This window comes from Nematocida ausubeli, assembly GCF_000738915.1.
Source record: "Nematocida ausubeli strain ERTm6 chromosome Unknown supercont2.1, whole genome shotgun sequence".
Taxonomy (NCBI): domain Eukaryota; kingdom Fungi; phylum Microsporidia; genus Nematocida; species Nematocida ausubeli.
In genome coordinates this window covers 674,105-695,141 of record NW_026515634.1, presented here as the reverse complement: position 1 = coordinate 695,141, position 21,037 = coordinate 674,105, and the positions used below count along the sequence as shown (strand labels likewise).

General features: G+C 35.0%; 13 protein-coding genes across 13 annotated transcripts; 8 read left to right on the top strand and 5 right to left on the bottom strand.

Moving 5' to 3' along the window:
* Positions 1-32: 32 nt before the first annotated feature.
* Positions 33-446, bottom strand: NESG_00444 (uncharacterized protein; the record flags this gene model as incomplete). The annotated part of the gene is made up of 1 exon (XM_053048096.1): positions 33-446. The coding sequence occupies one exon, from the start codon at positions 444-446 to the stop codon at positions 33-35; it is 414 nt and encodes a 137-aa protein (XP_052905921.1).
* A 229-nt stretch (positions 447-675) lies between these two features.
* NESG_00443 (uncharacterized protein) lies at positions 676-1,344 on the bottom strand (the record flags this gene model as incomplete). Its single annotated transcript, XM_053048095.1, has 1 exon — positions 676-1,344. One exon carries the CDS (start codon positions 1,342-1,344, stop codon positions 676-678), a length of 669 nt encoding a protein of 222 aa, XP_052905920.1.
* A 681-nt stretch (positions 1,345-2,025) lies between these two features.
* NESG_00442 (uncharacterized protein) lies at positions 2,026-2,487 on the bottom strand (the record flags this gene model as incomplete). The annotated part of the gene is made up of 1 exon (XM_053048094.1): positions 2,026-2,487. One exon carries the CDS (start codon positions 2,485-2,487, stop codon positions 2,026-2,028), a length of 462 nt encoding a protein of 153 aa, XP_052905919.1.
* Positions 2,488-2,561: 74 nt separating this feature from the next.
* On the top strand, positions 2,562-3,899 carry NESG_00441 (uncharacterized protein; the record flags this gene model as incomplete). The annotated part of the gene is made up of 1 exon (XM_053048093.1): positions 2,562-3,899. The coding sequence occupies one exon, from the start codon at positions 2,562-2,564 to the stop codon at positions 3,897-3,899; it is 1,338 nt and encodes a 445-aa protein (XP_052905918.1).
* Positions 3,900-4,238: 339 nt separating this feature from the next.
* Positions 4,239-6,929, top strand: NESG_00440 (uncharacterized protein; the record flags this gene model as incomplete). Its single annotated transcript, XM_053048092.1, has 1 exon — positions 4,239-6,929. The coding sequence occupies one exon, from the start codon at positions 4,239-4,241 to the stop codon at positions 6,927-6,929; it is 2,691 nt and encodes an 896-aa protein (XP_052905917.1).
* Positions 6,930-7,636: 707 nt separating this feature from the next.
* Positions 7,637-8,104, top strand: NESG_00439 (uncharacterized protein; the record flags this gene model as incomplete). The annotated part of the gene is made up of 1 exon (XM_053048091.1): positions 7,637-8,104. One exon carries the CDS (start codon positions 7,637-7,639, stop codon positions 8,102-8,104), a length of 468 nt encoding a protein of 155 aa, XP_052905916.1.
* Positions 8,105-8,506: 402 nt separating this feature from the next.
* On the top strand, positions 8,507-9,691 carry NESG_00438 (uncharacterized protein; the record flags this gene model as incomplete). Its single annotated transcript, XM_053048090.1, has 1 exon — positions 8,507-9,691. The coding sequence occupies one exon, from the start codon at positions 8,507-8,509 to the stop codon at positions 9,689-9,691; it is 1,185 nt and encodes a 394-aa protein (XP_052905915.1).
* Positions 9,692-9,905: 214 nt separating this feature from the next.
* Positions 9,906-10,349, top strand: NESG_00437 (uncharacterized protein; the record flags this gene model as incomplete). Its single annotated transcript, XM_053048089.1, has 1 exon — positions 9,906-10,349. One exon carries the CDS (start codon positions 9,906-9,908, stop codon positions 10,347-10,349), a length of 444 nt encoding a protein of 147 aa, XP_052905914.1.
* A 13-nt stretch (positions 10,350-10,362) lies between these two features.
* Positions 10,363-10,653, top strand: NESG_00436 (uncharacterized protein; the record flags this gene model as incomplete). Its single annotated transcript, XM_053048088.1, has 1 exon — positions 10,363-10,653. One exon carries the CDS (start codon positions 10,363-10,365, stop codon positions 10,651-10,653), a length of 291 nt encoding a protein of 96 aa, XP_052905913.1.
* A 509-nt stretch (positions 10,654-11,162) lies between these two features.
* NESG_00435 (uncharacterized protein) lies at positions 11,163-11,621 on the top strand (the record flags this gene model as incomplete). Its single annotated transcript, XM_053048087.1, has 1 exon — positions 11,163-11,621. One exon carries the CDS (start codon positions 11,163-11,165, stop codon positions 11,619-11,621), a length of 459 nt encoding a protein of 152 aa, XP_052905912.1.
* A 239-nt stretch (positions 11,622-11,860) lies between these two features.
* NESG_00434 (uncharacterized protein) lies at positions 11,861-14,560 on the bottom strand (the record flags this gene model as incomplete). Its single annotated transcript, XM_053048086.1, has 1 exon — positions 11,861-14,560. One exon carries the CDS (start codon positions 14,558-14,560, stop codon positions 11,861-11,863), a length of 2,700 nt encoding a protein of 899 aa, XP_052905911.1.
* A 1,687-nt stretch (positions 14,561-16,247) lies between these two features.
* On the top strand, positions 16,248-16,430 carry NESG_00433 (uncharacterized protein; the record flags this gene model as incomplete). Its single annotated transcript, XM_053048085.1, has 1 exon — positions 16,248-16,430. One exon carries the CDS (start codon positions 16,248-16,250, stop codon positions 16,428-16,430), a length of 183 nt encoding a protein of 60 aa, XP_052905910.1.
* Positions 16,431-18,812: 2,382 nt separating this feature from the next.
* NESG_00432 (uncharacterized protein) lies at positions 18,813-20,726 on the bottom strand (the record flags this gene model as incomplete). The annotated part of the gene is made up of 1 exon (XM_053048084.1): positions 18,813-20,726. The coding sequence occupies one exon, from the start codon at positions 20,724-20,726 to the stop codon at positions 18,813-18,815; it is 1,914 nt and encodes a 637-aa protein (XP_052905909.1).
* Between the last annotated feature and the right edge of the window lie 311 nt (positions 20,727-21,037).

Here is a 21,037-nt window from a genome sequence, read left to right as displayed (position 1 = left end):
ATTTATTTATTTAAGATCCATGACCCAGTGTCCTAGTATAAAGGTGGATCTGAAAATGGAGAAAGCATGGGTTCATCGCAATATGATGGGGCTAGTCCTGAAATAGACCTGGAATACCTGGAATACCCACTGGATGCAGCAGCTGCTGCCCTGGCTGAATCTGATGCCCCAGCTGCATATGCTTGACCACATGGTCCGTATGCATGTGGGCTGTAAGATGCATTTAACTTGGCTGCGTGATATGCAGACCCATATAACCTGGAATATGGTGTTATAAGTGGATTTCCAAATCTACTCCAGGCACCCCTTCTTCTATAATAATCCACTGAGTTGAAATATGGCGAAGACACAGAGAATGGGTGTGCTGGGTCTGTTCTCCAAGACTCACCGTAATATGCTGCTGTTATATAAGATAGGCATAATCCAATAATTAAGGACACTTTCATGTAAATTCTCTTGAATTTTATTTAAATCCTTTCCAGTATGATCTTGTATCTGTTCCTGCGAATAGGCTTTTGAAATTTGAAACACTTTTGGATTTCTTGTGGCTGTGCAGGAAAAAAAAGAAATAATTGGTGCCAGGGAATGGGTAATTATGAAGTATGAAACATATTAACCAATTAATTTGTAAACACATTCTGAAGACATAACAGAAAGCATGTTCCCATGGATAGTTTATTTTTCAGCTCTAATCATCATATCCAGCCACTTAAAGGCAAGCATAAACCCATTATTTGGGGTGGAAATGGAATCTGTAACTACACAACAATAACTAGCAGATACTCTCCTGCCATTCTCGCCCTCACCCACTGTTATGCCCAGTAGGCCACACATATAATTTAGATAGGCTTCATCCAGGACTGGAGCTGGTTCGTGCGGGTGTCTCATGGCCCATACTTTCTTCCACATGTCTGTCTTGTTGAACAGGACAGCCACAGGGAGTGACTTCTTCCCGGACATCTCCATGTCGTAGAAGAGTCGTGCGTATGTCTTTGCTACTATTTCGTATCTGTCAAAGTCTGTGATATCAATTAGGAATATTATTCCTTCAGACTGCATGAAGTACGTGTTCCATCCTAGTCTGGCTGCCTCGTGTCCTCCTAGGTCTTTTATTGTTACCTTCATATTTCCAATTTGCAGGGTTTCCTCACGGACTGACTGTGTTGGTGCTACTGTATGAACTGTGTCAGTTTTAAGCCTCAGAAGGAGGGTTGTTTTGCCTGCATTATCAATGCCCAGAAATACAATGTGTGTGTTCTTGCCGAATAGTCTCTCAAATATTGTCCTGGGTCCATTCTCTATTAAATCCAGTAATAGCTGTTTACCTTTCTCATAATACTCCATGCTAAACAAAGAAAATTACAAGATAATTTAAAGAAAAATATAATATGAATAGTGAGAAATTCCTGGAGAGAAAGAAATAACAAGAAGAGTAGATATTCCAGGGATAGAGTGTATATTGCTTATCTTATAATATATTCGTATATCTTGTTGTGTCATATATAAATATAACTAGAATTCTTATAAATAGAATATTTCTGTTTTACAAAAATAGAGTATATTACTGGGAAGTCGTGTGCTTTAAGTATGTTTGTGATCAGGAGTACAATATATGGGGTATATTTCCATAATTATAAAGAATATTTAAGAGATTTAATAAGTGTCTATTTTATATACTAAAATGTATATAAATTATGCTACAGTATAGTATTATATAACCCAAAGGAATAGTTAATTAGAATATGGTATTATTCTACAAATTAAATTCTACTATAATTATATCACAAAATACTTCAATAAAATAGTAGCAAGAATATACCACTCTAACGTATATTGTAGGTTATATGATTTATTCTTTCATTGTCCTGGCATATTCTGTGATCCCATCGATTAGTGCACTTTCTCTCTCTTTTTTCTTTCACTAAAATTTCTCTTTCAACCTCCAAATGAAAAGTAAATTAGCCATGAACCAAGGATAGACTTATTTTACAACGTAATCTGCACATTTAAGACTATAATCCAAGTCTACTTCTGTATGGGACTCCATCTAGTGAAACTCCCCAGTGGATTTGTCAGAATCTCAAAGTCTTCATCAAAACCAGAAACCATAAAGTAGAAAGTATCCAGGCACTTGAAGTACCGTATGAGTATGGCATAATGCATCTCTGAGTTATATTCTGGCTTAGGACAATCTATCTTTATATGAACTATCTGGCCATCCTTCATCTGGCTGGTAAATGATCCTTTAAAGTACACCCAGGCATTGTTCTTGAATAAAAACTTCCATCCGGTCTCTGACATTTCCCAAGAGACAAGAAAGTTCTGTAGTCCTCTCTTTATGCTAATTAAAGAGAAAGGAGAAATAAAATATGTATTAACCCGGATGTACCCATCAAGCTTAAAATACTTAAGCATTCTTTCTTGGTCTGGCCGTGCAATTAATGCATTTACTTCTTTGAAAAGTCCTTTTGTCTCAATAGACTCCATAGATAAGAAAATAACAATTATTATTGAATATGAATATTTTAGTAAAAAATTTAATTGGAGAGTGAAATTCTCTAATGGTTGGACGGCACGTAATTCAAGCAGTCTTCTGCCTCCTTATTATTTTCATCGTACAAGGGACCAGTTATCCAGTAGAATGTGATAATTTACTGGATAGTCGGGTTATACAGAGGGAATTTATAGTATATTCTGGTGAAAGTTCTCATATAGATAAAAATTCATCAAAAAGTGAACCTGACCAAGATACTGTAATAATAGCCAGGAATCCATTAAATAGGATAATATACAGTGTATTAGTGTATTGTATTCCTGTACTGTGTGGGGTACTTTCTTATAAACTTTCAAAGTACTTTATGCAACTTAGTAAATCCTTTGGTGTAGACTTCCATAAAAAAGAGAAAGTTAAATTACCAGAGTCAATTGGGTTAGCATCTGCAATTTCCTTTGTCTTTGGGATCTTCTTATTCTCTTTGTTTTTTCCCAATCACAAAGAAAGTCTTCTTATTTTCTCTAATACTGTCATTCTAAATACTCTATTAGGGTACGTTGATGACACAGTAGAATTAAGTTGGTCTTGCAAATTTCTGTTTCCTGCTCTGTCAATTCTTCCTTTATTTATAACATACACTGGGAGTACGTATATGTGTATACCTTTGTATGGGATAGTTAATTTAGGCTGGCTTCTTTATGTTTTTCTCTTTGCCTTGGGGGTTTACTTCACTAATGCAATTAATATTCTGAGTGGAATAAATGGAGTGGAATGCGGTCAGGTTCTTGTTCTTAGTGGGATGATCTCCTTGGATAGGTGTTTATTCTCTGATGAAAAGAGTCTTTTGAGTGGTTTAATGGGATTTTCATTATTTATGTCTAGTTTTGGTCTTTTCTTATGGAATAAGTATCCTGCTAGGTGCTTTGTTGGGGATGTATTTTGTTATTTCTCTGGGTCTTCATTGCTTTGTATTGGTTTATTCGGTGGATTCATTAAGACTCTTTTTTTATTTCTATTCCCACAGTTATTTAACTTTGTCTTTAGTATGCCACAGCTTATGAAGATAATTCCATGTCCCAGGCACAGGATGCCTTCTGTTATTTATACTGAGTCATCTGATGCCTTAATTGTGCCTTCTGTTGTCTCTTTGGAAAGTAAATTTCTTAAGTCACGGATTGTATACGGTGTGATTAAATTATACAGGATTCTTGGTCTGATCTCTTATACTGAGGGTAATGGGAGAGTGGAAGTCAGTAATTTTACTATTCTTAATGCGATTCTTGTTAGGACAGGACCAATCCATGAAGAAACTTTATTTAAAATATACTGTACCATGCAGTTCATCGTGTGTGCCTTGGTTATCCTGGCAAAGTGCTACTTTTATAGTTATTCCTGGGGTTCTTAATGGTTTTTATAAGAATTTTAACGGTTTTTATCTTTGAAAATTTCAATATACCATGCACCAATGTGTGTGCTGAGAATAATATGGTGTATACTACTGTCTATAGTGCATAGTAGAATCTCCCAGTCTGAAATGAAATATTGTGCTGGATCACACACAGATGCAAATTTCAAATTCATCCACACAGGAATAACTGAGATATAATAAAAAGCATGAAATACACGATTGAATAGACTGCATTAATAGATTAATAGATTAAATTCCATATAAGATAAGACTTAATGGGAATCTATCTTATCTATAATTAAAATTTACTTTTAGATGAAAATTTTTTGAAAAATTATGAAAATTCAAAAGAGACAGATAGATAGCTTGCTGTGCATGGGGTTCTTGTTCCTTTCCATTGCACTTTGCAAGACTCAAATGACACTTTCAAATTTGAAAGCACTAGAAGACCACTGCATTAATGGGTCTAATGAAATTCCTGTTAGAATTAATCCTTCTGGTCCATTAAACTTAGTACATGGCTATATTCACCACTATATGGGGTACATCCATAACAAAAGATTCTTTTCCCCTGGAATTCTCCTGGACTTCCAAATGGAAATTCTTTTTCTGAAAGACGAAAATTTCCCGTCCTTTAGCTTCACTTGGGCCTCATCCTTAGACCACCCAAGGCCCTCTAGTAGTAAAAATATAACTGCCAGATATAAATACTACAAAGCACTTCTTAGATTTTTCCCGTCTCACAATAAATCACTAGAAATTATTAATGAATCTGCACGGTGGAAGGCAACATTCTGTCAATTCCTTCAACTACCTAGTGTAAAAAAGCACTCCTACCACATACTTGCCTCCCTCCTTCTTATGTCAGAAGGAATTCCTGTTGGCCTAGGGACACACTTAATACGGCACAAAGACAAAAATACAAAAATATATTTAGAAGGCAGGGAACCCCATGATACAATTGAGTTATTGACCTTAGCCTCGATCGATGGAACTAAGAAATTCTTCAAACTTGATTTGTGCTTTATAAAAGATCAGAAATGTTTCTCGTACTACAGTGTACTAGATGACATTATTTCTGCATTTACAGAGAAACAGTTTTTTTCAAATAATTTAACGGAAAATACAACCGCAGATGGGTCATTCATGGAGAACCCCAGATTCTTAATACAGTCATTTCTCTATGCATATTTAGATATGCACTCTGCAAAACTATTCTTCCAAGCCGTCTATGACTTACTTCAGACATATTCGAATATTAAGACTTCGTGTAAGTTTAAGCTGAAAGAAGAATTTCCTAAGATACTTAATAGATTCTTTGTTGAATACAATAGACCAGAAGGGTTCTCTTATGCAGGTGCCTTGGAGTCTTCTCTTACTGTGCAAGATGAAGAAGTCTTTGAAGTCTCTGAAGATTCTTGCAGAAGTGATAGTTCTAGGTTCTCTTCCTGTAGTGAAGAAAAGTTCAATCTAGCATACAAAGATGAAAATCAGTTGGATTCCATTTTGGGTCTAATTGCCTGGATATCTTATGATTTGAAAACAGAAAGATATTCAACTGAAAAGATAAAAAATGCACCTGAAATAATTAAGAAATTCTTCTCTATTTATAAGGTCCCTAGGGTACTCCATGAGGATGAATGCAGACATGCATGGTACGAAGCAATCACTGAGGCAATTTCCAACTATAATTTAAATTTAGTTAGTACAGGTATACTAGGGTGTCTTAATATGGTGTGTGACTTGCTGCAAATTAAGAAGAGGTTTGGTCTAACGGAAATTATAACTAAATTCCATAAGGGTGAAGACGAAGACCCTCTTGTAATTAATTCATGCATTCAGGATTTACTGTATAATTTAACGGATAATTTTGATGGAGTAAGAATATTTTTTGATGATCTGCAGTATAAAGATACTCGTGATAATTTGGATATTTTTGGGGCAGTTTCCATTGAGTTTACAATTAACCCGAAGATTTCCAAATTTCAGACAGCCTGTAAGAAGCCAAGAATTTTCACATATATTTTCACTGCATACAAAGACCCTTTTGTAAGCCAGACAATGAAGAAATACTTTAAGATAAAGAATTCTCTGAGGGGCCAGAATTACTTCATAAATCACTTATGCCAAGACTTCATTGATAGAATCATTGAGGAACATAGGTCTTCTCCAGTTAATTTTACCTCTAGTATAGAATCAATTATAAAAAAACCAACTATAACGGAAATTAACAAATTATTCAAACTATCCAGGATTAATCAGGTTAATTATAAGATAGACCTGATTATCTTCATATTTATGCAGGGAATTAAGAAGGATCTTGCTCCTGGTCATATTTTAATACAGTTGGGTATAAATTTACTTGCAAGCACTGAACTGCAGAACTGGAGGATGCGGTGCAAGGCACTTATAGTACCTATAATTTACGCACTAAACTTAAAAGACCAAAACTCGAATATTTTCAACTATACAACAGACACGGATAAATCTGCAATTGACACGTACTACCAGGAAGTACTTCTCTCCCAATCAATGCAGTCAATCTTTAATTATGCACTAACTGAAGATCCAAAGGTATTTTTGATATGCTTTGATACTTTCTGTTATATGACAAAATATTCTCCATTTTATCCAAGATTTAGCAATCTAAACCTGTACATCTGTTTATTTAAATATAAAAAAGCACTGTACGCAAATAATTTCATTGAAATATTTAAGAAATATTTACCAAAAGCATCAAATGAATTAGAAAACATTCTGATGGACTTCTTTGTGCTGGCATGCGAAAGTAATCCACCCTGCCCAAAAAGAATCAGAATTTCATACGACCTTATTAAAGAAATCCCAAAGGAAACTATAAATTCAAAGGTAACAAAGGATAATTATAAGAGGGTACTGTACACCCTTAGTAGAATGAACAAGAAGTTAAGCGAAAAAGACGATTGTCTCATGAGTTATTTTGAAAGACTCCAGGACAAGGCAATCCAGGCAGAAAAGTCAAAGCCCACAGGCAGAAGGACAATCTAGTAAACCCAGACGAATAGAATTCTCTTGGTGGATTGCAATAATAAATTCATATTACCACAATTAAGATTATATCTGGAATATTTATTTTTATTTTAATTCATCCCCTTGTAGTCCATTCATGAGTGATTTTCATGAAATACAAAATACCACAGCACTCAACAAAAGTGCAAGAATAAACAGACAGAAATATTCATATTACTAGACTAAGAATGTGTGATATATCTGGGATATATGCTAATATGGTAAAATATCTCAATCCCAAAAATTCATTAAGAATATTTTCACTCTTAATTTCACTCTGAAATATTCTCCGTACTAGAAGACTATTCTACTAGTTATGAAAAAATATTAAAAGAAGTAGAATATGACAAAAGTAAGAAATATATACAGTATTAATAAGAAGGAATACAGTCACTAAAGATATTCACATAAAGTGATAAATATAACATACACAGTAAATAGTCCTATCTACGGTTATAAATTACTATTTTGTCTGAAATATTACTACATTTTGGACACTTTCATCCAAAATACAACGAGAATTAATGATGAAATGTGTCATAATATTATGTAGTTTCATGTGATATTTATGCTACATTGTCCTATGTGTTATATAACCCCTGGGGTTAATTAGTCCATTCTAAGGGGCATGAAACAGACAGTTATTGGTCAATTAATCTATAAATATAACCAAAATTAAATGAAATATGGTTAATAACTGTAACAATAACAACTGCAATAATAATAACTGCAACAACAACAATAATAATAACTGCAATAGCACAGGGTCTGCTGGTATGAGCAGCCCATGTCCACCTGGTGACTGCACAAAAGTCTGCACAAATGACCCGCAGAATCAAGCAGTCCAGGGCCAGGAGCAAATGAACTATAAGATGTGTTTGCCAAAGGACATTTCCCCTAGTGATGTGAAAATAACGGAAATTAAACGAGGAGAGGGTGGAGAAGTAAAAATACAATATAAAAAAGAGAAGAAAGTAGACGAAGACTCCTATAAGGAATGCAGCCAAGAAGAAGGATGTGTCTGTTTTACAATTAATCCTAACAGAAGGATTAAGTCCGTAAAAATAGAAAATGGCAAGATAGAAGTAGATTTAGAAGAAGGAAAAGCATCAGACAGGGAAATTATTCCATCTTTACCAGAGCCTGCGAAATAGTCTGCAGACTACCACTGAATAAAGAAGAATTCATTAACGTATCTTTAACGTATTTATATCCTGAATGTTTATTGTCTTAATGAAATATGTTGAAACCCATTGAAATCTTAATAAAAACCGTTGAAATCTTAATGAAATCTGTTAAAATATGTTGAAATCTTAATGAAATCTGTTAAAATCTTAATGAAATCTGTTAAAACTTGAATATAACTTGAATAAAATACGTTAAAATCTTAATAAAGTCCAAATATAACCCTAATATAACCCGAATAACCTGAAAATAACTTGAATATAACCCGAATAAAATCCGTTAAATACTCCATTTCATTAAACTTCATTCCATTACACTATATTCCAGTATACTTACAATGAAGTAATTATAATAGAATATTTTTATTTTCCATGAAGGTCTTTGAGTGTAAATTGGATGAGAAAAGGTCTTTGGTGGCAGTGGACAGGAAGTACATGAAAATATCAACTGCAACAGAAATAATTGATCTCAATGAAATTGACACATCACAGATTCTTCCTACAGGCTTGGAAATAATACTTCATGAGAAGAAAGTGCACAAATTGTCGTCCTTGGAGGAAGAAGATTTAAAGTCAATTCAAGAAGTGATAAAGAGTAGACGAATGATAAGTAAGGAAGAACTATCAAATGCAATTAAGAAGAATATTCAACTGCAAAATACATATAAGAATATTAACGAGTCAGAGCACAAAATATTCTACAAAATATTTGGAGAAGTATTACTAAAGAACATTAAAATAGAAGAAATCCAAAGACTAGAACAACCATCTAGCAGTGAGAAGGCAAAGTTCCTTATTTCCAACAGAATTGCCATGAATGCCTTCTTTAACCTAAATATTACCTTTAGATTATTCGTAAATTACTTTTACACTGGATATCTTATGGCAAATTCACAAGAAAATGAAGTAGACCTGGAAATATTCCGGATACTTGGTAGACAAATTAGTCAAATTGAAAGAGTAAATGTAAGATCAATGCTACTGCAGGAGATTTCCATTAAGGAAGAGACCATAAAGGAAAAACAAAAGGCAAAATCACTCAAAAAAGACAGCCTAATAAACCCAGACCTAGTCAAACTATTAAACCACAGCACTGCAACCACTCCAGTAAGCACAAACAACCAGTCTCATATAAACCCACAGGATATAAGACAAGACACTCAACAGACAAATTTACCAGAAAAATCCAAAGAAACTCAATATAACCCAGATATAAACCAAGTACAACACAACAAAATAAGCCAACCAGTAAATAACCCCCTAAATATTGTCCAATTACAGCCACCCATATTCAAAGTCACAGCAGTTGAGCCAATGAAAAGAGTCGGTGTCCCCTTGGATATTCTCAGAAGAATGAAAGAAATTTCCAAATTAATCTATAAGAACAAGGTGCCATCTGAAGAACTAGAAGTAATCGCAAATAATCTACAACAATTCCTAAAGGATGAAATCAGAAGGAAATTACCAATTGATGAAGGAAATGCAGTTATTTCTGCTATAAATAGAATTACTCCGTCTCGGTTTCTTAATCTAATCAAAGACCAACCAAGTAAGTGAATAAATTAAACATTTTCTAGCCCCTGAATAACTCAGCAGAATGTACTTAAAGGAAACACAAGTCTCTTTAGTGGTTGGCATTGTGTCAATATTAGTTAGTTTGAGGTTCTATTTGAGTCAGAAGACTTTCTTCTACAAATTAATTCAAACCCTCTTTCCCTTTATCTCTTGCATATTGCACTTACTACCCTTCTTTCTGCCATTTTTTGTCTCTATGCCATCCCGTCTCAGGAGAATGTTTAATGCGTCAGTGTATTTTGTCTCTTTTACCATGAGCATATTCGTAGGAATATTCTTCCTCATACAGAAGGACTTTGATGGAAAGTCAATTCTTGCAGTTTCACTGTACCTAATCTGTTCTTTATTCGAAGGAATCCTGTACGCCAGCAAATGGTACATGCGAAATAAAAGGAGAAGAGAATTAAGGAATAAATCCCTGGTGCGCAGAAGGTATGGGAGTGGTGAGATAAGAATGCCACCAATTGGAGTGAGCACAGAGAATAAGCATATGAGGGCAAAATGTGATTTTATATACAATGGGACTATTTATATAAGGAAGGGCGAGACTGTAGAACTCTTGAAAGTCATTGGATCTTATTATTCTGTCAGGACATCCACAGGCGTAGAGTACATTGTCCCAAAAGAAAACTTCTATTAGGATAAATACTAAAATGAAAGAAAATAAAATGCCAGGGAGAGAGAGACAGCAGATCCCATTGAAGGACAAGACAAATTCAGTAGTGCAAGATACAAAAACAAAGAAGATAAAGACTGCACTGGATGCAGATCTATCAGATGGTCTTGCAAATGGATTCTCATGCAGTCTCGCAGATTCTTCTACTCCGGAAGAAATAGAAAATGCATATCCATATGAAGAGTATCTGCTGGAGAATATTGAAGAGATTCATAAAGACACAGATTTATTCTTGGAGGATATAATAAATCCATACTTCAGAATATGAAATATATCCTGGTGTAACTGAATAAATAAACTGTATTATTGCTTCATATGTATTTTATTTTTCACCTTGATTTCTTGTGAGTTTATAGTGGGTTATATGAATAAAACTGAAATAATTTGACGTGTATAATGGTGATTACTAAATATATCTGGAGTATATGGTAATATGATAAAATATCTCATGGTTATTCTGAGACCAAAAGACTTTCACTTTAAATTCATCAAGAATATTTTCACTCTTATTTTCACTCTTTGAAATATTCTTAGTACTAGAAGACTATTCTAGTGGATGGATAGAGAATATTAATAGAAGTAGAATATGTCAATAATAGTAAGAAATATATCTAGTATTAATAAGCAAGATGCAGTCACCAAAGACATTCACATAAAGTGATAAAAATAAACCAACTTTGATAAATATCCTTATCTACTACTATTCCTTGACTGTAATGTCTCTTTAAATTGACTTTGTCTATTGCCTTATACTATGAAAATCCTTTAAAATATTTTATGCCTCTATGGATTATTCTTAGCATATTCCTTGGACTGTCTTTGGTTCTTGTGTTTATTTTGGTGGGCAGGAGTGCATCTGTTATGAAGATGAAAAAGATAGTGGTAGATGGGACACGGCCTGTGAAGGGGGTCTTAGTTGTCCGGAATGACTTGAAAATGGGAAAGGGCAAGATTGTGGCACAGGCCATGCATGCTGCATACCAGGCAGCCACACAGGAAAATCCACTTAACAGCATATGGAAGTACAATGGATTCAAAAAGACATCCTTAAAGGTAGAGACAGAAGAGGAGCTTAAGGAAATAGTCAGAAAAGTGAAGAAACTTAGGATCCCATATACTTCAATAATAGATGCAGGAAGGACACAGGTGGAGCCAAATACTCACACAGTCACATTTATTGGGCCATGGTATGAAGATGAAATAGACGTAGTCACTGGGCACTTAAGACTGTTATAACGGAAATAAAAGGAATTTATATATTTATATATTTATATGTATGGAGAAGAGGGAATTTAATAGGATTTATTTGGGGTATTAGAGTGTATTGGGATATAATCTGGATTTAATAGAATTATGTCTTATTTTGGTGCTAAAATATAGCGTAAATCATCATATAAGTTTATTTTGAATATATTGAAATTTCTTGGTGACTAAAGTACGTGACTGCACTGTTTATTCATAGTATTTGTTCAATTTTAGTAGGTAGGTGTAAAGAAATCCACTGCTTTGTTGTAGTTTTTCATGCTTTCTTTGTCAGTTTCTGAGCACAGCAGGGCTTTTTTCTCTTTTAGAGTGTCTAAAGCAAAACTGCGGTCAGTGAACCATGCACTGGGTTTTTCATTGTCAGGATTTAAACCATCAAAGTTCATGAGGTTGTAAACCACTTGAATGAAATTCAAATTATTTCTATAATTTGAACATGTATATATAAACCAAGAGATATACAAGTTATCAATGGATTCTGAATTCTTTGGGTCTCTGTACTTCTCAAATGCGGTTTTAAACCTTTTAAGTGCTTCTATTTCTTGTTTGTCTTGCAGGAGACCAAATAAAGATATAAATATATTTTCCTTAGTCAGTACATCGCATATATCAAACTCTTTATCTGTGTCCATTGTTATATAGTTTATAACGGAGTTGATTGCAAGATCAACTGATTTTTCTTTTAATATACTCTTATATGCGAACCCCATGTCTGTAATGAAGTATTTCTTTTTTGGTAGATTCTCAGATGGCTTAAACCCAAGACTTGGGTAGTATGTCTGCCAGTTTGCACTGTAGAAGAACATTTTCACCAGTCTCTCCATTGTTCTGCCGTCATCCAGTGGAACACTTCCTAAGATATTTGCAGTAAAGCGTGTTGCAGGATCATTTTCTGAGATCTCTTGTTTTATTGAGTATAGTATAAATTTGTCCATAATATGCTCCTTACAGCAAGAATCAGTAATCCTTTGTGTTAAGAATATTCTGGGAATCTGACTAAATTCACTGGTTTTTATGATTTTCTCTATGGCATCTTTCTGTTCAGAAAAGATCGTTTCAGTGCTTTTGCCTGAATTAGATAGCTCGGTATTAGCGTACCTAGTAGCAATATATCCTATGTAACTATTCATTTTACCGAAAATATCGATTACTTCTTCGTATTTTTCGCTAACATCGAAGGACTCTTCTACTTCCACTTGGAAAAGATTAAGAGTCGTATGTCCCTTATCTATATATAGATTGATTCCACACTCTGCATCATCAAATATATAGGCAATTCTAATTTCACATAAAATATCATCTTTTCCACCTGTTCTTTTCCCAAGAACTACTCTGTCGCATTCTACGCTTAGATCCTTATTATACGATAACCGTGTAATAATTTCCTCCATCATATCTGTAACTGCAATGGTGGCTTCACTGCTTAAATTCCCTGGAGTGCATTCTTCTATATACTGAATTAGCTCCATTATAGATTCTTCTTCTCCTGTTATTTCTGCAATTACCAGAAGTATATTCATAAGCCCAGAACGAAGTTCATTTTTCTCTCTCTTGTAGTCAATCTTGTCGCTCTCCAAGCCTGCAACAACTCTAGCCCACTCCATGTGCATTTTAAAGTCAACAGTTTCAGTTGGCTCAGGATACTTTTTAAAGAACGCCTTTAATTCTTTACTTATTTTATCTCCCATGTGACTGGTTTCGTACCTTCTTGCATCTGGGTTGTATGCCAGACAGCAGAATAGACCAAGAAGGCCTGTCTCCACACAGTCGCTGTAGCGTGAGGCTTGGTCTAAATTAAAGCCAGATCTGTCTAGTTTTAAAGACGGCACTCTAGTGTACTGTGGCAGCTGACTAACACTATAGAAGGGAAGTTTAGCATCTTCGTTGGTGGCCCTCACCAGATCATAGAAAGACGTAATGTATTTTTTGCTTTCATCAAATGCTTCTTTTTTCAGAAAAAACTCATCGAATATTCTTCCCTTCTTGTCTTTCTTATTAGTGTTCTCATCTGGGTTTCCTTTATCAGTCATTTGGTCTACAAGTAATTCGTGCACTGCATTCGCAAGGCTTGTATAAGCCTCCACTGTGTCAATGAACTCGTATATGTACGTCTGTATAAGAAAGCCTGCATTGTTCAGAAACTTTCCACTTTCAAATTCTTCTTTATTAGCAGGCATTCCAAAATCGCCTCCTTTCCTTAGGTATTTCTTGTCTCTGCAGCGCAAATAGAAGTTGACAATTTCAGCTGTCTCATTTTGGGGAATGTTTTCTTTGTACTCATCTTTGGCTGGATCTATACCTGCCATGTACAACTCTATATTTGCAAATACCTTCCCTTCGACTGTCTTGCTGTTTATGAGAAGCTTCTTTTTATTTCCCGTGTGGTCTACTGCTATTTTAATGTCAACACCCTCTGAGAGAAGAAGAAGTGCAGCAAGGATATACTTAGCATCTTCTTTAACGTGATCTGCTCTTAAGAAGTTCGTAATTGCAGTTGGTCTACCTGCCTCAATTGAAAGGTTTCCATCTACAGACGGAAACATCTTTATCATCTGCGCATGGTATGTGCTAAGATACTCCCCATTGGGGGCCTGTGTAGCTATGTCTTTGTATACCCTGTCTTTCACTGGATTTCTTTCAAATTGATACTCCTGTTCGTTTGCATCAGATATTCCTTTCTTAGTCAATGCATAGTCTGTGTGTATCTCAGGTGAATAAAACCGTTTGTTGTACATGTGTCCGCTTCGGTCTCCAATGTATCCTCGCAGCAGGCACAGAGGCCCTTCTGGGTTAATAAATACATCTTTCGTCTCACCAATCGGAATTTCGTTCACTTTCTTTATAGCCTCCATGCTAACTCTTGCAATGATGCTCTGTACCATCATTAGGTTTAGGATTAGTTTGTTGATCATTTTTTGTATACTGAAAAAAGATTTCTTTCTTGCCTGTTTGAATTTCTTGCTTTTCATTATTCTTAAGCATCCGTTATTTCTATTCTAAATAGATCATTTTGTGCTAACCAATAGACTATCTGCAAGCATAATTGTCTACTAATCAAAGCAGTTTTTAATTTAACTGGTTAATTTGTTTTCATACAGCACACCACCAACAAATAATTTTCTTGAATATATTCGGGTTATTTTTATGCTAGCTCTTCTATAGACAATTTACCAAGTATTATACACAGTAAAATTTCTACACTCATGGAACCTTGAAATACATAGAACTATTTAACCCAAATTTCCTTTAAAAATCACTCTTAGAGCATGGTGTTTTGTTCGAATTAGGCTGGTCTTCTCCTATTTGCTCAGCATGATAAACTGCTTAGCATATGGTCAATCGATGATTGGGTCTTTGAAATATGTTATTTCTCTGATTTTCCTTTCCTTTTCCTTTTTTTTGATAAGAATTAAACCTTTCTATTTAATATTCAGAATGTATATCTTTTATAGGAAGGTTTGTTTTTTCACACGTAAAAAAAGTACAAGAAAAAGTATAAAAAAACATATATTTCTAAAATAAACACAGTAATTAAGCACAATGGAAACATTCTACTCAGACAAATTTACTTACCATGCTATAATAAAGAAAACAAACACACCTTCTAATTAACTTTAATCTTAGTAGATCACACAATGAATTCTGTTTAATATTTAAACTAGCAACTAAGTAGACACTGTAGTATAGGCATATAACCCGAATTTATTGACTATTTTTCATTTGAGGAATATATACTCTCATATAAGAAGTTCTTTCCATCAATGCAAAATGACTCTACTTGTTAAAATAGTCCATAGTCCTTTATCTTCAATATTTCTTTCAAATGGCTTTCTACTAGACCATATAACCCAAAATAAGTCTAGAGAAAATTCTGCACAGTAATTTCTATAACCAGAATTCTACAACCAGAAGACAGGATAGAGTGCTAGACTAGTCTATCCTGCTTGCACATTCATTACTAGGCAATCTCCCAAATATTCAGATTATATAATATATCCGAAAACACAAGAAAAAGAAGTTAATTTAGAATGGAATACACAGTATTCAAAGGTCTTTATTCGTATATGACTGTATATAACCCGAATTTTCAACTTCTTCTCTCTTATAGAATATTCTTCTGCCACATATAACCCGAAATAATTTGAAATTAGCACTAAGAGTATTGCATACTCCTGTGATATAAACCCGAATTAAGACATAAACTCCTGCTAGTACACAGACTCAAATATAACCAGAAGGAATAAATAGACATTTCTTCATAAATTTCCATCCATCAGCAGAAATATCTTCCAGAAAGAGCCACTCCATGCGAGTATTTACATATTTACATATTTAATATACTCTAATAACTAAACATATACTATTTATACTATTTCACTCCATCTAAAATATACTTCTTCCTTCATGCCACACCGTATAAACCAAGATATTTTATCATCTACACAAATTATGCTTAAATATCTTTCACATGACACTCAGACAAACATTCTCCTACCCAGATAACTCACTCAAATCTACTCTAAACTCATCCCAAATCTAACAGCATATTCCATATGCACTGCATTCTTCCATATTTTATTCTATTTTTAATTTTAATTTATGCTAGTATACGGGTCAACTACAACAGAATCCACTTTGACTTTGCGGCTAAGAGGGGGACCACCCAGAAGAAGAGTCACTTTTACCAGGAACACAGTAGACAACGAACACTTAAACAGAAAAAAGTCCAAGATATGCTGCATATATCACACAAAAAATGAATGTAATAATGAAGAGTCGTAAAAAATTTTAAATGCAGCTTGCAGTCGGAGACGTATTCAAATCAAAGAACGAAGCACAGAATGCCATTAGGATGTATGCCATCGACAATAACTTTAACTTTGAGACCACAGACAGTACGCCAAAGAAGTATACAATTCAGTGCAAGGAGAGAAGGACGCACGGGTGCGATGCTATAGTAACTGCAGCACTCCGGAAAAAAGATAATATGTTCGTAATTAAGAAACTAAAAAATATCCATAACTGCCCACAGCAAAGCAATCTAAACATACAGTCATCCGGGCGCTACATTGCAGATGAAATTAGAGAAATGCAGGACGTAGAAGAGACAAGAATTGGGCAGATTATAAACAAAATATCCTCCAGACGAGGGATAAAGATAGGGTACTATGCTGCATGGAAGGCAAAGAAGAACGTAATGAATGATGAAATAGATGAAGAAGTAGCACAGGAAGAGTGCCTAGAGTGCGTAGTTGAAGAGAACCGGTATATAAACCCAGATGACACAGCAACACTCTTCAATATGAAGAAGCAAATTGAGAAGTGGAGGGAAAATAAGCCAGTCGATGAGACAGGATACATAAGACAAGTGATAAAATCAATTGGACCCTTGGATACATCAGGCAGTAAGCTAGACACCCTCTTCTATGCCAATAATCTGTCTATACACATCTACAAGTACAGCAGACAAATTGTTGAACTAACTGTCCATGAAAGATATAATGAGCTAAGAGAACATGCAGGATATGCATATCTGGCAACAGGATATGATGCATTTGATACGCCGTATGTCATTAGTATGTGCTATGTGCCAGAATATTGCCCAAAGAAGGAAGGATGGATTGTTTTCGTGAGAGAACTCCTGAAGGTCATAAAGTCAGGAGTGCTTCTGATTAACTGGGAGGGATGCCACTCAACAATTGAAGAACTAGAGAGAATGATCCAAGAGAAGAATGAAGCAAACGCAGGAAGCATCAGTCAAAATAATTCTAATGCCCCATGGAGTGGACACTTTGACATCAGAGAGTCCATCCGCATGGGAGAAATTGAATGCGAAGAGAACTTGACAAATCGTGTTAAACTCTTCATAAGGAGCAGATCAATTTGCAAGGAAATATTTTCAACCCACCCGTCTTCTTCTGCAATTGGCTTAGTCTGGTCACTCTGCAATAGTCCAGATCTGGCCACATTCCAGTTATACTACAAGAAGGTAAAGGCCTTGAATGTGCCCTCTTTGCTTTCCTTGCTGACCTCATTGCCAACTCACCTTTGGGCAAAATATCTGTGCGACTTCCCACTCTACAACAAAAATAATACAATTCCTGTTGAAATTGATGGGGTCTGCAGTATGCTGACACTCTCGCCTGTGGATGCCCTCTGCATGATTATTAAAATAATCACAGACAATGCCCTGAAGAAGAAGGAAATTGTTGCACATGCAGAGTTAAGTACCAAAAAAATAACGGACAGAGCAAGATATGGTGAAAATGTAAACAGAGCCATAGACATAAACCTGCTTAAGTCGCATGGGTACGAGACAGACATAGGAAGAACTCCAGGTGAACTCTGCAGAACTTCCTGGATTGACCCCAGGAAACTCACAGATGAAGAAGAGTACAAGCAAGGGATAGTCTACTCAGGGAACCTTAAGTTCTATGTGGATCTGAGACTAAGAGTGTGTTCTTGCATGAAATTCCAGGAAATGAACTACCCATGCTCCCATGCATGCGCACTTATCTCAAAGATAGGGGCACACGTAAATTCATACATTGATGAGATCTACTCCATAGACACACTCATGCTTATGTATAAGCCATACACCACCAGGTGCATAGTCAGTGAGCCAATCCGTGGGACAGAAGAAAAAAGAAGACCAGTCTCACAGACCCCCAGAATATTAAACCGAAAGGCACTGGGGTACGAGACAGAAGAATTCGCAGATCACTTGGAATACAAAGAGAATTTGGTTAGATAAAGAAGGGAAGATAATAAACACATACTTAAATTATATTTATTAGTTGTATACACACTAGAGAAGTAGAGGAATAGATTAAATATATGCTAGGCTGTATATGAAGTAGACTAATTATATACTAGAGAAGTAACTAGATTACAACTGTATATGGAGTAGACTAATTATGCATACTAGAGAAGTAACTAGCTCATGGTTGTATATGGAGTAGACTAATTATTTATGTTTATTAGCTAGTTCATGGCTGCATAAAGTTAGACCAAATATATACTAGAATATGGAATAGACTAAATATATACTAAAATATACAAGATTATGCTATGGCTGTATATAATTAGACTAAATATACACTAGATAACTACTTTCTAATATATATTCCATTAGTCACTGAGTACAATGTAATATTATTACAGTTATTTATTCTTTGTGCTTCTTATTTTCCCTAGGAAACTCTTTATTTTAAAGTCAATTACTGTGTCCTTTCCTATCCATTCTTTAAGGATCCCCATTATAGTATTTATTGTTTCTAATGGGATATTTGTAAATCCACTCCACTCTGTGGCTGACTTCTTTGTGATTTCCATCTGGGATATTTTCATGTGATTTGGGGAGTTTTGTGGTAAGTTTGGTATATATGCTGTATTTGTTAAGTACGCCAGGAAGGCCAGGAATGCATCGTGTGTCCCTGCTTGCTTGAATACATAAATTGCAGTTTTGATTATTTCATGTTTCACTCCATGGAGTGGTGATATAATCACTATATTCGCGATTATCAGAAGAATTTCCTGGCATAACTTGGATAAAAGTACTTTTTGCTCATCACTTGCTGTGATTATTGGCTTAATTGTAGTGTCTATTATTATAGCCACTTCTACCAAGGCACTTTCCACTAAAATTTCAACTTTCTCTGAGTTATGCGCATTCGCAAGGAGATTCTTAAGGATCGACATGAAAAGTATCTTGTGCTTTAAGGTGACTGCTTTCCCTCTTATCTCATCAATCTGAATAGATGGGAATAATGCACGTGATACACTGGGTGTGCACTCAAATAGAATATCTTGCAGGAACTTTAATAGACTCTCTTTGCACTCTATAACGTAGAAGTACTTTCTTATATGGGGCATAATTCGGGTTATTGCTGCTTCCTTCCAATTTTGGTTGTAAACCACTAAGTTCCCTAGATACAAAAATAATTCATTAATGCAAAGGGATAATTCTTCGTACGGGTTCTCAATGTATTGTGTATACGCGAGTACTATGATCTTCTCAAGTAAATTCTCCATTCTGTTTGATGAGAGATAATTTACGGTTATTATTTGCGTTCTTGCAAGTACTTTTAAAACTGCAAGAGAAGAATATGTCTCTGCTGAGAATATTTCTTGGCTTAATTCTGTCTCTATCCTGTGCATAAGTACATCTATGTATTCTAGTTCTGCAGTTATGTGTTTGCACTTATTTGAGAGACTAAGCATTTTCTCTAGAAAGTGGTTCAGCCTAAGGTAAATAACTGAGTTCTCTGGGTCTGCTGCAATTAAATTCATTTCCTTCCGGATGATCATTGAGAAGGTTAATTTTCTTTCCATTGATTGCATCGCTTCAGTTGCGGATTCAGTCAGGAAAATGAGTGCAGGGAAGACAAGTGCAGATTTATCTGATCTTGCAAGCCACATGAAAATGAAGTCAATCTCTGACTCTGCAGCTGTAAATAACCCTGCATCTTTTTGTTTGGATAATTCACTCTCTTTTGATTCTTTGATTCTCTTGTAGCCTGCAGCGTATGCCATTAGTACAGCTAAATTATTCTTAATTATTCCGAAACTTGACTCTAGAAGGTCTCTTGTGAAAAAGTCTCTATCAAAGTATTCAGATAGTTCCTGGTTGATAATATTGACAAGCAGCATGCCTGCCTTGTACTGTGCAAGTGGATATGCGGCTTGTATGGATTTGAAGAATTTCTTGCATTGAAATTTACTCTGAGACTGTGGGGTTTCAACACAGAATGCAAGGCATATGGTGAGTACTTCATTTATCCAGTTTGGGCATGTCTCTGATCTAATTGACTCTATTACATTTGAGACAAATTCTTGTGGCACAGATGGCATATTCATTGTGTACCTGTATGACTGCAGGATGACCATCCTGGCATGCATGGGGATTGTTTTGTTGAAGGCCATTGGGAGCAGGAAAGAAGCCAAATTATTTGAATTCTTTGGGGAATGAGTGCTTGCAGGTGACAGTCTGCTTGGTGTGTAATTATCCAGGAAGTCCTTCAATAGTCTTCTGATTTCCATTGGGATAAGTGCATATGTATCTTCAGTGTGCATCATACGCGAATAGAAAACAAACAAAGAAAATGCTAAATACAACAAGGCATAAATGAAATTTATGTGAACTTGTGGATATGCATCTGTAGAAAGTCCATTCCCATTGGATTAAGCCAGAATCTGTCTATTATATCTATTTAAGCATATCTTGGTGTAATTTATTTTTCTGTTTTTTATGATTACAAACCCGTTCATTGATAAATTATCATATTAGAAAAGATACGTGTTTAAAACTTAAAGATAAAGTATAGTAAAAATAAGCACTATAAAGAGAAATGACCAAAGTATATAGAAATAACCAAAATATAACTTAA